The sequence below is a fragment of the Thamnophis sirtalis genome, unplaced genomic scaffold (assembly GCF_051295495.1).
Source record: "Thamnophis sirtalis isolate CommonGarterSnake01/CBP01778 unplaced genomic scaffold, rThaSir2_p1.2 scaffold_7, whole genome shotgun sequence".
In the NCBI taxonomy this organism is placed as follows: Eukaryota; Metazoa; Chordata; class Lepidosauria; order Squamata; family Natricidae; genus Thamnophis; species Thamnophis sirtalis.
The window spans coordinates 63203064-63227650 of NW_028261387.1; the positions used below are offsets into that span (position 1 = coordinate 63203064).

Here is a 24587-nt window from a genome sequence, read left to right on the forward strand (position 1 = left end):
TTAAAAATAATACTTTACTGGTACATATGTGAAACATTTAACTAGCGATCTAGAACTCTGGCCAAAAGAAGAATCCAGTTTTTAATGATACCGGTCTCAGAGTTTATCATGAAATACTTTTCAGGGTTTATTTTATTCAAGGTATTCCATAACTCTGCCATCTAAATAGCTTCACATAGGATGCCTCAGGCACAAAGAACCAAGAACAACACAAGGAGTTAATCAGAGTGGTACATTTATTGCTACTCGCCCTCTGACAGGAATCTTGCCAGACAAATGCATTCACTACAGAAACTACTAAACACTGAAAAGCCTTAGGGCAGATCACCTTTCAGCCACTTCCTCCCCATCAGTAATTCAAGGCTAGTTAGCCATTTCATTCCTTCCCTCAACTCAGGATTAATATTAGACTAGGCTCACATATCACTCAAAGCTATGATTATCATCAGCCCAGAGCCAAGGTGGCGCAGTGGTTAAATGCAGCACTGCAGGCTACTGCTAGATCAGCAGGTCAGCGGTTCAAATCTCACCGGCTCAGGGTTGACTCAGCCTTCCATCCTTCCGAGGTGGGTAAAATGAGGACCCAGATTGTTGGGGGCAATATGCTGACTCTCTGTAAACCGCTTAGAGAGGCCTGAAAGGCCTATGAAGCGGTATATAAGTCTACTGCTATTGCTATTGCTATTATTTAACCGTAGTTGACTAAATTAAGAGTTAGCTAGTTACTTCCCAGTGCATTGTTGTGTGCAAAATAAACAAGTGTATCTACATTATCTTTTAGTGTTGCCTATGAAAGTGTGCTTGTTTAGCTTTTTTCGTGTTTACAAGAATCTTATACGTATGCTAAATTTTCTTAGTCAACCAGAAATAGGTATATAAGCTAATACTGCACACATCTAGTGAAGTGCATTAGTTTTGATTAGCTGCAGGCAATATACAAGTACAGGCAATATACACTGCCTGCTTAAGGAAATCAAAGATATAAATGGGCCAAATATTAGTTATGGACCTGGGGGTTCAAAGTTCAAGTCCACCCTGTCATAAAACCTTCTTGGGATACTTAGAGCTGTTCTCTTCCTCTCAGCCCAGCCTACCTCATATAGTGGTATAGAAAACTTGGAGATAATGTTCCCTTGAACTCTTAAGAGAATATTGACTAATATCATAAATCTAATTAGTTCTCCTAATTTATCAGAGTCAGTTTGATAAAGTGGGTATGGCATCAGGCTGGAAATAGGGAGAATGGTAATTCTAGTCCTGCCTTAGGGACAAAGGTAGCTGGGTGAGCTTGGGCCAGTTACTTTCTCTAGGAAAGAGGCCATGGCAAACCACTTCTGAAAAATCTTGCCAAGAAAACGGCAAGGACTCAGAATTGGACACGATTAAATCAGGGGTGGTTTGCTTCCAGCATTACCGCTGGTTCGGTGCACGCAAAAATTTTGTGTGTGCACGCTAAATTCACTCGTGCATAGCTATTTTTTGGCTAAACTTCTATCATACCTTTTGTCCAAGAGTTCAAGGCTGCATAAACTCCTTTTCCAAATTTTCTCCACTTCAATTCTGTGTAATAGACTAAGGTAAGAGAGAGTTCCTGGCCCAAAGTCACCCACTAAGTTTCCATGATGGTGGACTTGAATTTGAATTTTCTATGTCCTAGTGCATTTTAAATTAGTACAACTGTTCCAACAATACATTATTCCAAGATTAGTGCTTCTCAAGCCACTTCAGTGTTAACCAGCACCTGTTAAAGAAGTCAACTCTGAACACAGAAAGGGAAATGTTTTAATTAATATGCACATTAAGAATTAATGTATTCAATTTGTTCATTTTTTTCTGTGAATTCACAGAGCAACAAGAGACACAGTAAATTTATTTTGGTTCTTCAGTTATATTAAAAACATTAATCAGCTGATTCTTCCACAGCTAAGCCTTGTTTTATAAATATAATGCAGCCATAATAAGTTGCAAGATGTTACTCTCACATATACTCTGCATATTATTTCATATCTAAGCTGTATAGCACAACTTGCGACAAAGGCATCTTAAATAAACTGAGGAAAAAGTGCTTGATTTGAAATGTTTTTACAAAAGTAGCACATCATTTTATTATAGATTTAGCTGAGTAAGCTTTATTTAGAAAAAAATAATTTAAATGATTGGGATTGCATTTAGCAAATTTAGTTTTTGGACAGAAAGGAAATTGACCAATACAATAATAGAGCATCTAGAATTGCATATTTGCCCCATTCAGCATAGACAGTTTTGCAAATGGATGTATCTTCCTTTCCATTCAAATGGTTAATATAATTGGTCACCTTCATTAACAGATACATTAGTTCCAATAATACATGTTGTAGGAGCAGATTATGCATTTGAATTGAGTTAAAGATATTGGCTCTTTGGTAGAAGTTCCATTAATTTTCTTCTCTCAAATAAAGCATCTTCTGTATTGGCTTTTTACATGATCATCCAGAGCAAAATATATACAATAACCCAGTAACAGCATTGTGTTATTTGAACTCCTTAAACTTCTGAAAAGAATTGGTCATTTTCAAAAGTCTTGCCCCACAGTTCATGTAGAAAAGTACGATAGCAGCTCAAGAGCTTTTGGAGAATATATAAGAGCAGAAGAGCATTGGCAGAACCTTGATCACATAACACACAATTGTAATGCATATATACATCAAGCTATAAAACTTCTGGAATGAAGCACTGCTTAAAATGTAAAACAGACAACTATATTTTAGTACATTTAGTGGAGTCAGACCCTAAACTTGTGGAGAATATATCTTCTCACAACTTTTCAATTAAAGCAAAACAAAACCCAAAAGGCAAAACAGGAGGATATTTAGGGCTGCCCATGACAATAATAAAAAAAACACAAAATTCTCTTCTAAAAAGGAATAATGTGTCAACTTGCTTTATATGAACAATTCAGGATAATTTCTAAGAAAATCAGAAAAAAAGCCTTTGCGTTATCTTAATAATATCAAACAATGGGCCTTGATACTAGAATTTCTAGCCATGGTAAAATAGGACCAAAGTAGGTGATAAAATTAGAGTTGCATTGAACGTACAGGTTTTGTAAACATGCAAATCACATTCGCTAGAAGAAAAATCTGATCATTACTGGGGCTAAATTAATTTGGCCTTTTCTTCTCCTCCTACAAGTCCTAGAACAATCATCCTTTGAAGATATCAGTAGGTGAAATTTCAATACGGATTACTCTTTCAAAGCAAATACTAGCTTCGGCAAATGAGTTTTCTTCAAAATCAGAAGGGGGAGGAAAGATATAGATTCCACTTCCCCGACATCAGATCAAACTAAGCTGATTTTATTTGCATTTCTAAAAAACATGCAAGTCATTTATAAATGCTCTTTTAATTACCTCCAGATTGGTTGTGAAAGTTATGATTTCTATAAGATCATTAAAATGTTCTATTCTTAAATTGCAAAGTAAGAAAAGGTTCCCCATTCTATATATTACATTGAATATGATGTGAGATGGGAAATTACAAGCAAATCTTTAAGAAACTTTATTTCAATACTTGCAATTCCCAAGATAATATTTGCCTATTTTTGTATTTATACAAAAATATTGTACAAATTTTGCATCTTTTTCAGGCTTTGAGGATCATAGTATTTGGGCAACTGATCCTTGTCTTCGCTGAGGAAAACATTTTGCTCTTCATGTTGATAGGCTATTTTCCCCACAAAAGGATAAATTTCTGAGGTGCCAGGACCTAGGGATAATATAACTGTAAAAGACTCCACAAATAAATAGTAGCTACTATATATATATACATTACTAAAAACACCATGGTATTTAGATTTATTAGAATGTATAATTACAAATGAACAAACTCTTAATCACTTTTTAACATAGCAATACTGCATTTATTATGCTTTTTCCTAACAATTCCCAGTTTCTGCTTCCAGAAATTGTTCCAAGTATAAAGGTAATATACACAGCAAACATTTTCAAGTTGGTTGACAGGATTCAAAGTCCTTCATCGTTATATACTGGAGAAACAGGCTTTACAATGCTTTGTGGATTAGGTTCCACTAGGGGGCGCCAACTCACTTCCCCAGACAGCAGCAGGTCTTCTCCTGACATAGCATCCAGATGCTGCACCTGATAATCACAGCAAAATAGTGCAAGTCACTTTCAGGTTTGTTGGAAGGGTGATTTCTTCCTTCAGGATATTGATGGGAGATGGGGCTGTTATTTGTTTAATGAGTATTATTAAGAATACTCAAATACAATTTATGTCAATGTGGTTTTGGTTGCTCTACTGAAATACTCTAGTTTTGTTATCATAGTACAATTCCAGAAAGGGTCTTGATTATCAGGAGGAACTCTAAGGGGTAGAACTCTGAAAACCTCCCGGTAAGTGTTTTTCTTTATATTTTTTGAACCATTCCCCAACATACAGGGATTCCAGTCTCCAATTATTTATTTATTTACTAGTTTAATGTACATACAGCCTTTCTATCAACAAATAGCATACAAATGGCTTGCTGTATACTAAATAAATACAAAGTGGCTAATAATATATTAAACTAACCAACTATGTACGTTCACCATAATTAAAATACAATTGGAAATGTATTGTTAAAATAGCACCCATTCAGCTTCAGAGGTGCTTACCAACATATGGGAATATGAACATTAAAACAGCTACATCTCTTTCATTGCAGTAGAAGAAAGCTCCTCAAAGCAGCTGTGCAATACTGGAAACAGAACTAAATGTCTTGATAAGCTGCTGGCGGGGATTGCTGGGAAACACCAAGCTCCTAAATAGCTCTCCCAAGTAACAATTCCCAATTAATAGAATTCCATTAATTTACACATTAAATGTGTGCTTGGATAAAAAAAATTTCTGCCTGCCAGAATACAGCAGAAAGGCAGCTAACATGATTTACCTTAGGTGTGGGAAGTCAAGAATTCTATGCTGCTTACCTGTTTGCGCACATATTCTACCATCATTGCCAGCTGCCTAGGATCCTTGCAATGTGTTTCAAACAGATTTCTCCAGATAGCTGCTGCAAGTACATGATCATCTGAGAGTATTCCCTAAAATACATTTTTAAAGAAGAGGCTCAGATTTTCTTTTAAACGCTGTTATTCATATAGGACAATCCTTTACAGCAAAGGGGCAACTTATGATTTACCAGAGGATTGTTGTAAAGAAGAAATGACAGACAGAAAGAACAAAAAAAGCAAACCAATAACATAGCATCATTCGGGCCATGCCAATCTTTTATTGTAGTTAATTCATGAAATAGATCAGTGGTTCCAAAACTTGGCAACTTTAAGACTTGTGGACTTCAACTCCCAGAATTCTCCAGCCAGCAGAATTCTGGAAGTTGAAGTCCACAAGTCTTAAAGTTGCCAAGTTTGGGAACCACTGAAATAGATGGTTGGTATGCTAGCGACAGTGGGAAACATGCTGTCTCAAACAGATTGGCTAGGGGGAAATTGGACAAGGTTTTCATAAAAGGGCCTCTTACAGCAGAAAGAAAACATCTTGCAAACTTGAGTCACTGAGATTACTTTCCCCTTGCTTTTTTGTTTTAGATTTTTTAAAATCCTATTTTTATTACTTTTTAAACAAATAACTCAAGGCAGTGACAGACCTAATATTCCTTCCTCCTATTTTTGCCATAGCAATCCTGTAAGATGGATTGGGCTGAAAAAGAGAGACTGGCCCCAAAGTCACCTAGCTTGTTTGCATGCCTAAGGTATGGACCAGTCTCCTGGGCTCCTGGTTTTTAGTCTGGTGCCTTAACCAGCAGTCCATCTCAATGTTATAGAGCAGCAATGGCGAACCTTTTTGGGCTCGCGTGCCATAAGTGGGGGGGAGTGCAGGTTTTTTTTTAGTTTGGTGCATTAACTAGCAGGTCCATCTCAATGTTATAGAGCAGCGATGGCGAACATTTTTAGGCTCACATGCCATAAGTGGGGGGAGCGCAGGGGGGGTCATGTGCGGGCATGCCGCACCATTAATGCAATGTGCAACACATACCCCAGGCACATGCATGCACTACAGGTGCTTCCCCCCATTTTTTGCATGATTTTCCACCCTCCCCAGGCTCCAGAGGCTTTATAGGAGCTTGGGGAGCGCGAAAACTGCCCCCCCACCCCCCGGAGGCCCTCCGGAGGCTTCAGGAACCTTCAGAGCAGTCAAAACAACCCTCAAACTTCCGGTTTGCCCATAGGGCTGGTTTTTTGCACTCTGGAGGCTTCAGGGAAGCTCATGAAGCCTCCGGAGGGTCTCCGGGAGGGGGAGGCTCTTTTCGCCCTCCTCAGGCTCCTATAAAGCCTCTGGAGCCTAGGGAGGGCGAAAAATGGCTTTAAAAAAGGGTGAACTCAGCTGGCCAGCACGCGCATGTGCGCTGGCCAGCTGACAGGGCAGCACCTCGTGTGCCCTGACAAATGGCTTTGCGTGCCACCTGTGCCACGCGTGCCATAAGTACACCATCCCGGTTATAGAGAATGAAGGATTTATAATAAACCCATTGCTGTGGACTTGCCATGCTTAAGGTATCTGATCCTGTTTCACTTCCTACCTTCACCTAGCTATTTTTTTTATACAAGACTGCTAAATAGAAAGGTTATTACTACCCTGTTCATTTTCACCTCTGTAGGGAAGACCAGCAATGGGTCTTCTTCTGTCATAGTGTGTGCTACTTCCCAGAAGAAGTTGCCAGATCAGCTAATTTGAATAAGATAAATCCTAGTCAAAAATATTGTTCTTTACATTTTTATTTATTAGATTACTAAGTCACATGTAACATGACTCAAAGCTGTATACTAGAATTGCATAACCAGAGAACACACCAGGTACTCACAAAATTGCAGGTCTTCAATGAGGGGACATGGAGCAGGTTGACCGTGTCCAAGAGGGGCCTTATGAATGACTAACAACATCTTAAAATTCACTGGGAAGCCAAATAAGCAGCTGCTGCTGCTTGCCCAGTAGAAATATGACAATAATGTACCCCAATCACTTAATTATTTGCAGATTCAGGACTACTTGTAGCTTTTTCACAGTAGTAAAAGGTAGCCCCATATAAAATTCATTGCAGTAGTCCAAAGAAGAGGAGGCTAAAATATGGATAACCATAAGAATGTTCTTAAAACCTATTTGATAAAGTTAGACAATCCCCAAGAGTGGATCCCTGAACCCATAGCTAATTTGTTTTAGTCTGCTCAAATCTATCCCTCTAACTTCAACTTCAACAGAAGCCCTTATTTGCTTTACTAAACAGAATAAAGATTATTTTAAAAAAATATTTAAAAGGAAAACAAAATAAAAAGGGCAATAGGAGACTACAGTACCTGTAGACAACAATATAGTTTTTAAATACAACATTGGATCTTGACTACTTTACATAAAATAATATTGTGTGCTAACAGCTATAGACAGGACTGCAGAATGTGCAATCAGTCTGTGGTTAGAAACAAGTAAGATCCAGGTAGCAGATTCAACATTGTGATGGGTTATTCAAGAGCATGTATTAAAGCAAAGACAATTCAACAGAGAACAAAAAAGTTCAATCTCAAGCAAAATACAGACTCCTATGAACAATTTGGTATCAGGTTCCCAAAGAGACGCTATAGATATCAGACAGAGTGGGGTCCTCTTCAGTGGATGTTCAAGTAGAGACTAGACAGGCATCCATCACGCTATTTTATTTTGGATTTCTCTAATACAAGGGGTTCAGTTTTATGACCTAAATGGCTTTTTCAATTTTGTAATCTATGATGCTTTTCCAGTGGCCACGGCACATTCTCTTAGCTTCATTCACCTCTCACCAATAGCAGAAACTGATTAGGAAACATTAACAAATATTCAGGGCATTTGACCACACAACAAGCCTAACTCATGCTAATACAAATAGATATTTTGTTTCTGTTCTATGCATATTCAACTTTAATTTAACTGTTACCATTACCTCATCATATCCAAAAATAGATGCATAGAAAACTTCCGTCAAGGTTCTCAGACTTCTTCTTAGGATAAGAGAATTAACCTGAAAAATAAAAGCAATGTGTTCTCTGACTTAGAAGAAAGATTGGTATTAGAGGCAAAAACAGCACAAAATATTACAGTCTTTTTACCTATTTGCTTGCTTTAGATAGCACAGAACAAAAAATTATACAAAATGAAAGACTTGTGATGTATAGAAGAGAAGGATGCTTGCACAGAGCTTCTATATGTTTGCAATGTTTGGAAAGTATGTCATATTATTAAACAAAAAGCAATGTGGCAGCCAACCACAATTGTTCTTTGAAGGCATGTTCAAGACAATATTTTTTCTCAACAGAATATGCTTCTGAATAAACAGTATTTCTATTAAGGGGAACAGCTCTCTTTAACACACCCATAATAAATTATCCTTTCATTTTTAAAAGAAATCCTATGAACTATAATATATTTATGATGCATTTTTATTATACAATAAAAATGTTACCATAAAGATTATTTAACACAAAATACAAATATTACAAGAGGCAAAGAAATTAATCACACTTTACACCATATCCCTTGCATAGCAGTTTTAAAGCAAAAAGGAGGGGAGCACCTTTAAAAAGAATTATTGAGAGAACAATAAGCTAAGCAAGCATGCCAATAAATAAAAGGATGAGTCTTTTACTGAGAAGGAGTAGTGTACCCTGGATAACAGCACAATTTTAAAGCCTAATGCTGGGAAAGATTGAGGGCAAAAGAAGAAAGGGATGACAGAGAATGAGGTGGCTGGATGGAGTCACTGAAGCAGTAGGAGTGAGCTTAAATGGACTCCAGAGAATGTTGGAGGATATGAAGGCCTGGAGGAACATTGTCCATGAGGTCACGATGGGTTGGACATGACTTCGCAACTAACAACAACATCTTCATATGGAGAAACTCTTATGGCTAAATCTAGAGACACAGTACTTCATTAAAGAAAATAAACTTAGAGAGGACTCTTTGAACAATCTGTCTCAATCCTATCTTCCCTGAATTGCACAAATCTCAACATCTAGCTTTCAACAATAATTACATTTTAAATTACAATCCTGTCGCAAATGTTATGAATAGTGGAAGACGTAAAATTGCTGTTAGCTACATCTTATTCTCCTGAAAAATAAGTCCTGCACAGATCTGTGAAGACCACAACTTGGACTGGACTTACTTTCATATTGGCTTTTGATCAGAGTAAGTGAGGAATCTTAGGAGAAAACAGGCAATATTCTAGAAGCCTAGAAGTTTTCTGAAGGCTTCAGATTAAGGGCTGTGCCCCAAATCCCACAAAAATATAAATTAAGCACAGATGCATTAAAAGCCACTGAAATCTATGGCTCGAGATTACTTTCAGAAGGTATACAGTGAAATTTTAGATACAAATGAGCCTAAATGAGTCCAACAGTGTTTAATTTGCAGATAAATATGCATATCTTAGAGCTTAGAAATTTTTCCCAGATTGTCAGAATTAAGGAGTTAAAAGATACTCATTCAAAATGTGCTAAGATTCTTAGTTTTATATACAACATAGGAATATCTTTGAAAAGATTCCTTCATTGTACTGAGAGATAACATTTAAATTATGATTAGTACCTACAGGAACAAACCCTGGGTGTATATGCTTTCTGCTTTTTCATACAGCACAGCCCCAAGAAGACTTTATTTCAGAGTAACATTCTGATGCAAATCATGATTAGCTCAATTATGATTAAAACAAGTAAGGTTCAAATCCATATATGAAAATGGTCTATTTCAAAGTAATCATAATTGTAACTTATCACAGTGCACTGCCATTTGGATGTTATGTTAAACTATAGTTAATAAAAAAACAAAAGCAAAATATCTTCTTGTAGCCAAGGGAAAGAAAGGAAGGGAAAGCACTTATACCAAAGGCCCCTTTCATTTCTCTTCTTACAATCAGCAATTGGTAATATAGTAATGACTAATTTGAACATTTCAGCGTTTTCATCCAACATATTATAAAGAGATAAATACACTTGATTGTTAATTATCCTTCTTTTTTCCCCAATCCATCTATTAGTAATTTCTGCTACATTTCTTGTTATTTTTATACATGCGGATTTCTCGACTGTGTTTTTTTTAAATGGATATTTTAATTATCCATAAAAGACAGCATATATGTTACAGGATTTTTAACTTTTCCCACATCTTTCAAAAGTAGAGGAAGAGAATTCTGCTTCTTCAAGGGTTTCTTTTACACAAGACATGCTTGCCACAAAACAGTTAACAGTTAAATATTTTCTTGCCAATATTTTAAGAGTGCAGAAGGTTCCAAATTGCTGGTAAAACAAACAATGCCAGACTGTGAAAACTCCTGGCTGCCATGCTCCTTGATATTAACAAGAGTTTCTTTATTGCTGTAACCTTTCTGAAGTGAATAAAAATTATTTCTTTGCCCTAGTTCTGCCCTCAAGCAAAAGGGGAAAAAAATGAACCACAAAATGTTACAGAGTAAGTTGACCAGAATCCTGGAGAATTCCAGTCTTCAACATTTATTTATATATTATTATATAAATAGATTGCTCCTCAGTTGTAACAGCCAAATGGTTCATCAATACCACCAGTACTGTCTTTGCGAATTCTAAGAAGTTGGCACATTTCTAATGACAGATACGTACAAGGGATACTTTATGGCAAAGTTTTCATCCAATGTCTTCTGGAATCAGGCAAATATTTTTCTTTCTAATATTAGGGAGAGGGGGCCACTTATTAATTGACACAACTTGAAACATTATTGGGAGTTAGCCAGTCTTAAAGGTTTTTATGGATTTTCTAACCTTGCACATTTGGAACATAATTCAGTACTTTTGGTTTCAATGAAGGAGATTGAAAAGAAAGAGCCTGTTTCTATAAATCAATCGATTAGCAAGATTCTCAACGAGGTAAAGTGAAAACTATCATTTTTTCCCCTGAGGGAAACTTTTGATAAGATGTGAGATCTTGCATAAAGCTGAATGAATTGTTAGCGTTATAAAGTATGCTCCAAATAGGCACTGCCACCCTGCATTTCATAAACAAGAATGGTATCATAGCAATGCTGAAGAGAAGAACATAAAACTGGTAAGGATCACTTTGACCTCAATGGGTATTGACATTACTCTAACAAAATGCGGTACACATTAGTTAAAAAAAGGAATATAAGGCAATATTCTTTTAACAACAGAGATGGGAAGACCATTTAGAATTTAGAAACAAAGAAGCATCAATTTTACCAAATTTCAAAATCAAATGGTGACTATTACTCTTTTTGGGTATAGCATATATATAGCATTTGGAATAAAACTTAAGTCAGAGATGGGTACCAGGGTGGTCTTTCAACAGACTTTAGTCCTCTTTATATCTTGGTGAACAGATGAGAATATCAGTATTTGAAACTGGATTGTAGGAAAAAGTTAGGATCTGTACTGTTCTACGTGCTGTTTACCTTTCTGCTTATTAACATGTCTACCCAAACCTCTACCTGAACACCTCTCTTATCAATGGGCTACTTTTAGATTCTTCGGCTGTTAATGCTAGGAGTTTTCAGTCTTTAGAGTGGAGTCTGGAATGGTTTAGGAATTCACAACATCCATGGGTTTGTCTTAAATGTCTAGTCTTTACTTTGAAATAGATGGTTTGTAATTTGAAAGTGGACATCATGATTACTCCTTGGTCATAGCCAGACCACACTCTGGTGAGTTTATAATTCATTGGCACCGTACCACTGCAATTGATTCACACCAAATCTGTTGCTCTAAGGGATTTTCTCAGCAATTTTATAGTCTCAGCAACTGGCCAGTCTCTGGAATTCAAAGAAAAAGGATATTCAATATGATTGTCCTGAAACAGCCTCTTTCCACATCTTGAGCCTGGGACACCCTTGAACACCCTGGGACACAGAGAAATTCTAGAAGGTAAACCAGCAGAAACAAAACCTATAGTGCCAATGCCAATAAGATGAGGAGTGAATATTTTATTTATGGGGCTTTTAGACTTCAATTGTATCCTACTCCAAATGGTTCACTATTCAAACAACTACTCAAACAACGTACAAAATAAAATTTTAAAATAAAAAAATAACAATATATCTTGATACAACATTCAGAGTGTCACATCCCTTTCAGAATGACAATCTGTCCCCCAAAATCCTTTAAACAAATGTTCAAAAGACTACGAGCAATGAGGTCACTTTTGCCTCTGAGGTGGAGAGTTCTTACAGAAAACGTCAGTGTATTTATGACTGGCAGAGACATGGTAACAAGGTCAGCCAATGAATAGGCATAGCAACTAAGTCAGCCAATGAGGACTGTTTGGAAACTTAAACTAGTCTGCTGAACTGAAACTGAAACCAGTTCTCTGCTGAGCCTGCCTTTGTTTGTACCTACTTACAATTTCTCCTCTCTAACACATTGGAAGAACTACTCTTGATATTGTATATATTACTTCATGTGTTATTATATATATAAAGAGAAGTTAATGAATCCTGCTGAATCAGTTACCTGTGTGTGCTTTCTGGATGTGATTGCTGCTGCAAACACAGAAAATGCTTGCCTCCATGTTTCCTCTCATCAAACACAGACCATCAGAAATTACTCTATGTTAGAATACACTGAGTGGGCAAATTCTAACTGGAATAGGCAGTCCTGAAGATATCTTTCAACGTTTCACAGGGAGAAAGACATTGGGATACTTTATCTTAAAAACATATCATTAGAGAGTACTACTCTACAACCTTCATTTTTAGGAAAGTTCTTATGGAAGTTAGCTCACAAACAATCTTGGGTGAAATAAATTATCTTCCTATACTTGGATTTCAAATCGGTTAACAATTCTAATTAAATTTACAGGTTCTTTTTCGTTATATAATTTGTTACTTTGGGCATCTATGAAATTCAGAATATATTAATTGTAACTATGACAACTGGACAGGACATCTTCTGGCAAATCAGGAAAAGAAAAAAAAGGAGTGGAAGTTTTATTTTAGTTACTTACAGCCAGATTCTTTCAGCTTTACTAGTGCAATATGAAGTAACCTTAGTAAACTTCAGTCAAATCAAGTCATAATGAGGGAAGGTAAGAGGGGCTACCGAGTATAAATAGCTCTTCCTAACATAAAACAAAGACTTCATTGTACTCCATGTGCAGAATCAATACATGAATTCAAGAAACACTTCAATGTGTTTCTGGAAAAGGAGGGGCTTGAGTGGTCTGGAGGAAAAGCAGGAAAGTAGGATTAAGATAAATTAAAATGTGGTTGGCATATTGGGCTGGATGGCCCCTTCCTGCTCCTATCATCTTGTACAATTTTTAAGGCAGGCTCAGCTACAAATCAGGATTTTATACTGAACAAACAAGTCTTAGATGTACTGGGATTACAGTGTCCCTTCAACATGAGAGCAATGTTTTGTTTAAAATAAACGTTTATTTGCCACAAGGAATACTAATTTCAAAATCCGATCTTTGCACACATTTTCGACAAGATTTAAACTCTCCTTGAAATTTTTAAAGAAATGAAGGTCAGGGATAAGTAAACATTAAAAATGGTTTAGATATCTCAGCAACTTGTAGGTATGCTTCTTTCTATTTCATATTGCACAAATTAATGTATATATAGATGATATTCAAAATTTGTTTTCATTGTACAATTTTAGATGGCTCTTTATGTGAGTTTTGAAGCATTCAAAACAGAATAATACTATTGAAAGTTAGTGAATTATATATATTATCCCCTGGAAAAGCAAGAAAAAGGGACCAGAGAAAAAAGATCCATCCCTTCAATCTAAGATTTCATTTGCTGTGGAGACAGTAAGAAAATGAATTAACATGTGAGAATGCTAAGGATAAAGGCTTTCCTATTTTTTATTGTGTGTAGAAGGTATCAAGTCAAGGTTCCCCCAGGAAGGACAGTAGACCACAAGATAATTGTATAATGTTAGTACTTACTGTGAGAAAAGAGAATATGTTATGTAACTAATTATTGACTCTAAAAAACATACTTTGCAAGTTCAGGTGCTTTTCAGAAAAGACAGTCATCTATACACAAAGTAAAAGTAAGAATCATGGAGAGAATGTATTCCAAGATCAGGAGAAAGAACAATGATATCAAATGTAGTTTCTCCTATTGGTTTCCTAGTTTCCAATTACAGCATTGACTACATAGGCTTCCAAACAACAAAATCAGGGGGGAAAATAATATCTCGAATTGTAAAAATAACTTATATGATCATAAAAGTGGACAAGGGTATGGACTCAAAAGAAGAGACCACAATAGTACAGAATCTATTGCTGAAAGAAAGAAATACATTAAAAATGGCCATGCCATGCCCGTTTTGTATAAATCTGAGAACACAAGCATGTACGTAACTACAATACCATTGACTGTCTAAACCAGTGGTGCTATTCAGCCAGTTCTATCCAGTTTGGGTGAACTGCTAGCGGTAGCAGCGGGAAGCTCCACCCACACACCTGGATGTCATCACGTCCTGTTTTTTTATGCTCTGTGCATGTGCGGAAGGTCCTCCGCATGCACAGAGGTGGCATGTGTGCTCACATTTGCAAACTGGTAGTGAAGGTAAGTTGATTTCACCCCTGGTCTAAACAGCTTTCAGAACCATAAACCATTAAAATGCTGAGAGTCTGTGCCACAGGTTATAGCGTAAAGGCAATAATTGGAATATAATGAAAAGAAAAATAGCCTGGAAAATGCTCCCATCTAGTACCCGAGAAAGAGGTTTGCATCATCTTTTCATTGAGGCAACTGAAAAAGTAACTGAGAAAAATCAGCAGGGTCTACTTAACAGAATTCATTGCTATGTTTTTACTAAAATGCTTAGTTCTAGAACAGAGAATGAATAATTTTGTAGAACTGGCACTTCACATTAGCAGAGGGGAGATTTGCTATGGATTCACAATGATTCAAAGTAGGCAGAAATGCATCACTTACTTGAATAAGGCCATTTAAAGGTATGCTGGTTTTTGCCATTTTAAAAAAAAATATGTAAAGTGGGCATTAGAGCTTATGGTATCATTTTTCTTCCTGCTTTCAACATGGTAGCAAAACATGCTGTCAATTTTCAAAGTTTGAGGGCTGCAGAACATAAGTACAGGTCCAATGGCATTTCTGATGCCACTGTTTGACCACTTTGCTTTATAACAAAAATGTAGACTTTGTGATTTCAGGATCAATGGTTCCTGAAACCTTAGAGGTGACCTTCGCAAGAGTTTTAACTTTTGTAACAAATTATAATTTGTACTGACAGAAGAATGGACATAATTGGAAAGTAACTAAATTTGTGTTAACTAAAGTAAATAGTAAATTAAATCAAATTTAAAGATAAATTAAATGAAACTAACTTAATTTTTTGTTCAGGCTAATTCCCTAGCTTTTGGGGTGTAGCTTTTAACCCATTATTTAAGGCCAAATGTGGCCCTTGTTTCAGGGGAAAAAAACACACTCCACTCTTGTACACCATTACTCTAAAAGGTTTCTAACACTTATATTTCTCAGAATATGAGCCAATTTACAGATTACTATGAAGTCCTGTTTCACATTTATATAGAAAGAGATCCTGTAGCAATATATAGACAATTATACCTTGCTTAATGGAAGTTAGGCATAACCTGTTTGTAGCATTCCACCTACAGCAAACTGATTAAGCCACAGAACCTTTTAATTAAATGCAAACTTTTGTTTAAATCAAAATGGAACATTATGACGACCAGTTTGGAACAAGATAGGATGATGAGAAGCTAACCTCAAAATATGATTTAATATTCTGATTCTCAAGCTGACATCCACTACATATCCCTATTTGTAATATCAATATCATTTAAAACTGTAATGCAACTCAAAAGAAGAGAAATATAGAAACTCAATGCATAAGCAAAATATTCATGTATATTCAGATAATAAAATAGGATGTGATTACCCATACGCTTACCTTATTGAGTCATATTTATCAAGATGATGGTGGTGGTGATTGAGGTAATTATTGTTTTTCATGCAGCAGTTTACATATTTACATTTTACAAAAATAAAGCCCACGTTTTAGCCCAAGCTCACCAAACTGAATAGCTGGCAGTTTTGACAACTGTGTTTATAAATTGCACAGCCACAGTGAAATTATTTTTTTAATGATGCCTAATTTTACAATTAACATTTTAAATCACAATATCAAACTATTTTTAATGCTTTTTTAAAAGTTTGGTAGAAAAATCAGAAGTGGAAAAATTAGATAAACACTGGTTAGCCACAAAACTGGACACACCTGGTACGTAACCAACAAAATTAACTTTGAGTTTTAGGGGCAGCAGAATAAAATTTATATATGAAACCAGCCAGCACCAGTAGAATTGCTGAGGCCAAAGGCTTTCTCTTTGTTTTTACAGCTGTGTCAAGTTTTGGTTCCCTCTTGCCAACAATCAAAAGTGCTGAAAGAACCCAGGTTAAAGGGTCCCAACATTTTGCAGCTAAGATTCAAATTGCAACAATTTTAACAGCCAGTCTATGAATTAATATACTGTTTAAAACTAGGAAAAGCATAAGTTGGAAGTGAAAATGCCTTGATTCAAATCATAATGTTCTCACATTGGTAACACCAAATAGCAAGTTGTAAAACTAAAGAAAGTGGTCCTATCTCAATCTATAATCATGTATCATCCTTACTCTAATTACCTTATCATATTTAGAGACTGTCCATTTCCCTATAAAGTGACTCTATGCATACACTAGCTATGTGTTACCACAACATGCAATTTATTGTAGCAGTTTACTTGCTTTTCCAAATTATTTTCTTGATTTTATGTTCTTCAGCAATGTTATTTTTTAAAGTTGTTCCAAAGTTTGCATTTTAAAAGCTTCATTGAACAACTTTATATAGCTGGATCTTGTATTTCTTTATGGCATTTAAACTGTTAGAACTACTAACTATGGCTTTATAGTAATCGATTTATACTGCAGGTTACATACATGAAATAAATTTAGTATCTGGAAATCAAACATTTCTATACTTTGGCTTAGGAAGTTTATGGACTGTAATTTTTCTTTTAGCCTGGAATGCATCTTTAATTTTTACTGTTTAAAAGAGAGGTTTACTCTCCCTGCTAGAAATTCTTCAATCTTGACAAAAAAGTGAATTGTTCTGAATTAAACAGCAAGTCTTTTTAAAACTAATACACAAGTTGAGTTATTGAGAATTTTTTTTAAATTCAGAAAATACTAATACAATTTGTATTATGAGGTAACTTGGACTGAGAAAGAATGACTGGCCCAAGGTCAATCAGCTACACATTATTATTATTATTGTTGTTGTTATTACTGTTCATAGTACTGTTAAGTTAAGTAGTATTTATTAAATTATTTTCATATGATATTTGGGATTTCAAGTTTAAAACAATCTGGGATTTTCTACTAGCAACATCTTTCCATTTCTGGAATAATAATGAATAAAGCATTGCATCACAACTACTGCCGGTGTTTGTGTGAGTGTGTGTGTGTGTGTGTGGGGAAACACTTGTAGAAAAGGCTCAGGGCATGAGTTAAGATGAAGTAATTTGCCAGTCCGAGCAATACTGCTATTAGTCATACTACACATTGGCCTCCAATTTTTCCTCACATATCGTTAATATAATTATATTGTGCATTCTTGAACAAAGTAGAATGAAGAAGATACTTAAGTGACCAATGAATCCATATCAAGAAATACTCACTCCCATAACCTTCCCACGTTGCTCAGCATCTTCCCACATAGCATATACTATATAGTAACACATGTATTTTCCTGCTCGGCCCTCTTGTTTCATTCGTACTAAGCACATCCTAGAGGAAAGCAAATCATTTTTTAAAAAATACAGACACATACAAAAATAAAGATGGAAAATATATTGAAAAGAAATTAACCAAAAATGAAACAAAGGTTTAAGAGAATAGAAAAAAATTCTGATTTTAAGAGTATATTACATAGTAAATTCACTTTGGGATATAAAATAACACAACTTCCAGTGAGCATTCCATAGAACACAGCCACAACATTCTACAGATCACAGGAAAGTGGCTGATTAATTTATGTTACCTCTTTTTGTTGTCTTCCAGCTATAGGGCTACATTATTAATAAATTATCAAAAAGACAGCAGAGAAAATCTATTCAGAATCTCACTTCTAGACACATGTATTTAAAACCCCTATTGTTTTCAATTAATGTTTAATCCCAGGCAAACAAAAGACTGGAGCCACAGATTCAATTCATTAGAATCAATATTCAACTAAACATGAAAATCAGGCTGTCTCCTAAAATGAGAATACGTAAGGCTCCTATATATCTTTTGGTACAAAACTGGAACAGTATCAATTCTTCCAAGTAAAGAATCAATTCCTTTGAAAAAGAGAACAAATCCAATGTAGCAAGGACTTTCAATTTCTGTGCTAAAAGTGTCACTGTCAGCTCTGGAGATCATCTTTTTCTTTGGATCTTCAGGGCTACACTTAGTGCTGTGGGAAACTGGGAGGGTGGATTGCATTGAGTTGAGGAGATATATAACCATAATAAAATTCCGTTCTCTGAGAGCCAAGGACATTCAGCCTGCACCTGGAGTAGCGTGACTGGGAGGCATCTCCAGTTGTGACGGTGCATTGATTGAACCATGTGATGGACATGTAGGTGCAGGGGAAGGGGCATGGACTTTCTTTTGGGTGGGGAAAACCTGGATGCTTTCAGATTCCGGTTTTCCCGAATATGACATCTGTAATAAAATGGAGCTTTGAGGAACTTCTCGCCTTGAGTCTTCTTGTGTTGGGGGTGGTGTTACTTGGTACCCTGACCTCCACTCTTGAAGCTGACAATTCAGTGTATTAAAAGAGGTGTATTCTTCTTGGGTTATTCTGAATTTGGGATTTTGACAATATTTTGAAAGTACTATGTGGGTGGTAATATATACAATATAGACACAATCAAACTAGCATGAAACACAGGTAGGAAATACAATCTAAATGTGTAAGAAATAGTTGTTTTGCTTCTTTTGGTACATTTTTATAAATTTTCAGGGATTGGCAAAATAAAAATGCCCCTCCTAGAGAAAAAGGTTAATGCTAGAGTTTGTGTTAAAACAATACCAAATGGCACCATTTTAAAGTTGAGACATGGAGCATTCTTAGTGTATCAGATCTTGCTGGTGGAAAAACCTTGACTTGCACAAGGAAGCTTACTGGCAACCAACTGAAGTGCAATAGGATTATAAATCAGATGGAGTTTCCAAGTATTCTTCAATGACAGCCCTATGTAGAGCACACCATGCATATTTGTGTGTGGCAAAAGTATATGAATTTCTAGGATTATCAGATCATGTGAAGGGGAAATCAGAGTAAGATGTTTCAATTAATTGAATGATAATCAAATGGGAGGATGGGAGGAACAGAATTCTAGGGATTCAATAGCCTTGGATGGATCTAGCATTTGTACCTTCAACTAACAATACAAAGCTGTCAGAGAATAAGTAAATTCTTGCTGGCTTGCTAAGGTCTTCAAAATGGCAGACTTCCACTAAGCCCTTTTTGTTGTTGAGCCAGGATGGACATATTTAGAATAGAATAACAGAGTTGGAAGGGACCTTGGAGGTCTTCTAGTCCAACCCCCTGCTTAGGCAAGAAACCTTACACCACTTTAAACAAATGGTTACCCAACATCTTCTTAAAAACTTCCAGTGTTGGGGCATCCACAACTTCTGGAGTCAAGTTGTTCCACTGATTAATTGTTCTAACTGTCAAGAAATTTCTCCTTAGTTCGAAGTTGCTTCTCTCCTTGATTAGTTTCCACCCATTGCTTCTTGTTCTACCCTCAGGTGCTTTGGAGAATAGTTTGATTCCCTCTTCTTTGTGGCAACCCCTGAGATATTGGAACACTGCTATCATGTCTCCCCCAGTCCTTCTTTTCATTAAACTAGACATACCCAGTTCCTGCAACCGTTCTTCATATGTTTTAGCCTCCAGTCCCCTAATCATCTCTGTTGCTCTTTCTAGAGTCTCCACATCTTTTTTTTACATTGTGGCGACCAAAACTGGATGCAGTACTCTAAGTGTGGCCTTACCAAGGCATTATAAAGTGGTATTAACACTTCATTATTTGTTGCAGAATGTTATCTCACACCATGATCCATCTTCTCATGATAACAAGAAAAGAATACTTCTCTTCCTGGCATTTCCCTCCAGCACACTGTGTTGTTATAGCCCTTTATTGGACAGCAACTTTCAATTGGAGTACAGTTCTGCCACAAGATATGGCAGTAAATTAATACCATCTAGTTGGAGGGACTGAGGCATACAACTATAACTACTGTCCCACCACTCCTCCAATTACCATGTTTAAAAAATGGGATTTGACAAGGAATTTGAACACAAAATCTATCAGTAACTTTTTAAAATAGCTCTGTGCTGCTCAGTCCTGAGAAAATAAAGATCTGCTTTTAAAGAGCTGTAAATTGGTGACTCTACGCAATCCTGACACACACCTTTCTGGAAGCAAAGACAAAGCCTTGCATAGTTCTAATTTTAAAAAAATCACAGAAACCTATGCAATTAGCACTGTCTGAAATAAAAATCTATACTAATTCCCAACGTGCCTTTAATCCAATGCTTGAAAAGTTGCAGTGAATTTAGATGCATTGTGCTGTCACACAGCAATTTAGCAACACTCTGAATGAGGTCATGGAAACTGGAATGAGTCTCCCATTTACATTAACTGCCACTTGAGATTAAAATGACAGACTTTCTAGCCAGATCAACACAGCTGCAAAACTTATTTTTTTACCATAAGGCTACATTTAAACATTCAGTTAGTACTTTTATAAGTTTTTGAAATTTTCTTTGCCCACTTATTAATTTCTTAAGTGAAGGTTCTCCTGTATTATCATAGTTTAGAAATCAGATATACTTGCTTTGATATCCATTTTTCCAAATTCATATTTCATAATTTACACAGCTTCTCAATTCATAAACAAAGATTTTACCATGCTCTAGTGCTGACTTCTCTCCTCAGACTTGACAAATTAATCATTGTTACATATATCAATGTATTTTCTTTCCATACATTAGCCAAATTCTTTCTTCAATGAATTCCAGGCAATCCCTGGAACTGAAGCCCTGAGCAGATCTAGGTAGCAAGGCTAGGAAAGTTAGAAATGGACTAGGTAACATGTGTTATTAACTTCCTTCCTTCCATCCGTCACTCCTCACTATCAGCCATGCTTCCTGGGAATCTTGGGAGTTAACTGGTGAAGGACTTTTCTTGAAGCTAAAGTTGTATACATCACCAAAACTATTTTGATTCTGATAAATATAACACTGTATGGCATAATAGGAAATGCTGACATTTTCCCCTAAAACAAGTACAGATTTTTAATTCACATATTCATTCTTATACTTCCTTCATTATAATAAGGATATCACTGTTTCTTACTTTAACCTATCATCCCTTTTTAACTCATTTTTTTGGGGGGGAAACTGACAAAATAAATTGCAGCGACTATTTGTTTGATGTTGCCCATCTTCAAAAATATGGAAATAGCCAAGCCATTATTTTTAGAATAAGGTTTATACTAATGTTCACTAACTTGAGAACTGGTATTACTAACCTACGTAAGAGGTAGTTCTAAGTAAACTTCACAATTGCATTTATACTTTATGAAAACAGAAAAAAATATAGAAACATTCTTTTTAAAAGTCATAAGTTTATTTATGGTAGCATGTTCCAATTAGGTTTTCATTAAATATGTTTAAAAATAAACATAAGAATTTTTCAAGAAGTACTAACCACAAAAGATATTTATTGTAAAACAATGAAATGTATTGTTAAAATTAATTTGGCATTATTTTTACAAAACAATCTGCATCTAATGTAATTAATTTCTAAAAAGGCAGACAAATGGAAAATAATGATTCCTTTCTTTATATTTATTATTATATCATTCTGTCCTTCCCAAGCACCTAACTTTAGATAAAAATTGAGTTTTGCCTAGTTATTTTTCTTGGATGATTATTTAACTAATGAAGGAAAAAATCACTTTGAGGTCTTAAATATTCCACAAGTAACCAGCTGTAGTTAAGGTTTTAGAGGTGAAAATGTAAATGTTAATGCTATAATTTGTTAAAGGCTTCTGACAACTAGTAAGTCAAGTCACCACAAGTTCTCACAATTCAAAGAACTCCTACGTAAATGTGAGCTTTTCCTAAAAACAGATAAATGAAAGACCTTTCCATTCAGGCTGAATGAAGCTTTTAGAGTAGAGTGAAGAAACTATTAGAAATAGCATGTTGAAGTTTTTTTTAACAAAAAAAAATCTGGCACACATTTAACATGGTTTAGCCAAGTGACAATTTTCTCCTTTTCTTGATACAAAAATTGTAGTAGATGAAATTTTAAGGAGCTTTACTTACCAGACATGAAGCTGTGCTATTAAAAACCAAGAGTTGAAAGTGTCAGGGATCTGTAATTCTTAAAAATGAATGTGGTGAGTGAAAATGTATTTTATACTTAAACATTTAAAAACATACATGAATTGGCTTGCATACACATCTACTCTGTGCATACAAGGAGAAAAAATTCTGCACATATGCATGTGTGTACTTAAGGTGATTCTTTTTTTCCAGTGCTAGATTGACACGTAAGCCTATAAAACTTGTGAGGAGCTGGAGGAGATCAGGGCTTTGGTGCTGGTGAATAAAACTATCCATGTATATTAACATGGTGAGTCAGTATTTTAATGCTTGAGTTAGTAGGAATATGTTGGACTCTGCAATTTGCTTTTTGATAAACTAGTACTTTGTGACAAACCACATGATAGATTTTAAGCAATGTGGTATAAAAAAAATTGTGCATATCATATAATTACCATAAATTATCACTGGGCATTACTTAACATAGGAATTCAAAGTCAGCAATCTTTCTAGGCAACATATTATGAGCTTTCACAATGGTGTTAAATGCTCTGTCCAAAGCCTTTATGAAATCTGACTCGGTGATTAAATAATCCCAGGGGATTTTAGTGATTTTATATTCAGATTTTTAGTCAAATATCTGGAAGTTGAAGACAACCAATTCAAAGATGACCTGGGCAAGCTTTTTAAGCAACTGTACCAAATATTTCAAGGGATGCATAATTCCTTTTAAGGAATAATATTTCATTTTTATTGGGGCATGTTGTGAAGCATCACTTTGAATGTTACAATTCTATTAATCATAGACCTCTTGTGGGTCTCCTGGAGGGATAAGAGAACATGATCTGGGATGGTGCCCCCCTTCCCAGACCAGACAGCACTTCCCTTAAATGTCTAGCAATGGTTTTTACAGAAACAGGAAGTTAACAGTCTGACACCTCCCTGTAGCCCGTGTCTGTCTGTTATGATCTCACATCCTTCTTGCTTTTTCTGCTGGAGCCCAAGTAAACTAACTGAGTAGAATTCAGGGTGTTAGTTCTGAATTGACTCTGACAACTGCCTTTATTTCGGTGCTAACAGAGATAACAGAAATCCTATTTCTTTCCCATTTCAAGATTGGAGATGAGTGAAAATAATAAGGGTGTAAATAATCATAATAGATTCTAACACATTGCAATTCAGAAATGTACAACCTATACATATCTAAGTTATGTAACCTACAACCAGTCTTCCATGAAATCTTCATCTGCAAAACCAACCTATCTTCCCCTCCCTTTCCGTTTCCCTTTCCCATCCCAATATATTTAAATCTTACACCAGTTAAGCTACTCCCTATATCTGATGAAGTGAACAGCATCTCACAAAAACTTATGCCCTAGAATAAAATTTCTTAGCCTCAGTGAGCAAAGAAATCAGTGCTCAGTTGTAATGGCAGTTATTTTTTTCATATAAATTTTGTTTAAATAAATTGTCAATTGGATATAAATAATTTCCTTCATCTTCTTTTCAGTATGCATTATGTGGCTGTGTGATAGTCCTTACAAAGCAACTTAGAGGAGGTAAATGACAAGATCTGAGTTTTGTAAGCTGTCCTATTTCTATCACAATAACAGGATAGCAAGAAGAGAGGAGAGGAGGCTGGAGAACTTACTGTTAAAGAATTCTTCATAGTCTATTTTGTCCACGCAACATGTATACATGCGTAATGCTGCTATTCTAATTTTCTGAACAGAAAATACAATTAGGCTTAATACAATGTTATGTCATTTCTATTTTTCACTAAAGAAACTTCTGCAAAAATATACAAATATTTCTCTATATTTTGGATATTCACATTTACATACCATTTATTATTAGCTAAATATGCATTATTTATTTATTAAACCAATTTATATAGCTGCCCATCTCACAAACAGCAAAAGGACAGTATACAAAATAAAAACCCAACTAAAAGGATCATTGTACCACAATATATTAAGCTAGTTATATAATTTCATTGAACAATATTCAGTTTAGAATAACTTAATTAGCAATACTTCATTTCCATTAACATATGCCTTCAAATTCATTTAATTTCTGAGATGTTTAGCTTCACAGTCTAAACTGAATTTAGGAGAATTTTGAATAATTACACTGGATTTTAAAGCATTA

At 35.5% G+C, this 24587-nt stretch overlaps 1 protein-coding gene across 2 annotated transcripts in view; it reads right to left on the bottom strand.

The window, feature by feature from the left end:
• Positions 1 to 1357: 1357 nt before the first annotated feature.
• Positions 1358 to 24587, bottom strand: part of UQCC1 (ubiquinol-cytochrome c reductase complex assembly factor 1) — a 31828-nt gene continuing 8598 nt past the window's right edge. For both annotated transcript variants that reach the window (XM_087720264.1, XM_087720263.1), the window contains exons 5-10: positions 24088 to 24160; positions 22437 to 22494; positions 17722 to 17830; positions 7964 to 8041; positions 4965 to 5078; positions 1358 to 4136 (exon numbers count right to left, since the gene is read on the bottom strand). In XM_087720264.1, the coding sequence (XP_087576390.1) occupies positions 4002 to 4136; positions 4965 to 5078; positions 7964 to 8041; positions 17722 to 17830; positions 22437 to 22494; positions 24088 to 24160 (567 nt within the window). In that variant the 3' untranslated portion in view covers positions 1358 to 4001. The remainder of the gene's footprint in view (positions 4137 to 4964; positions 5079 to 7963; positions 8042 to 17721; positions 17831 to 22436; positions 22495 to 24087; positions 24161 to 24587) is intronic.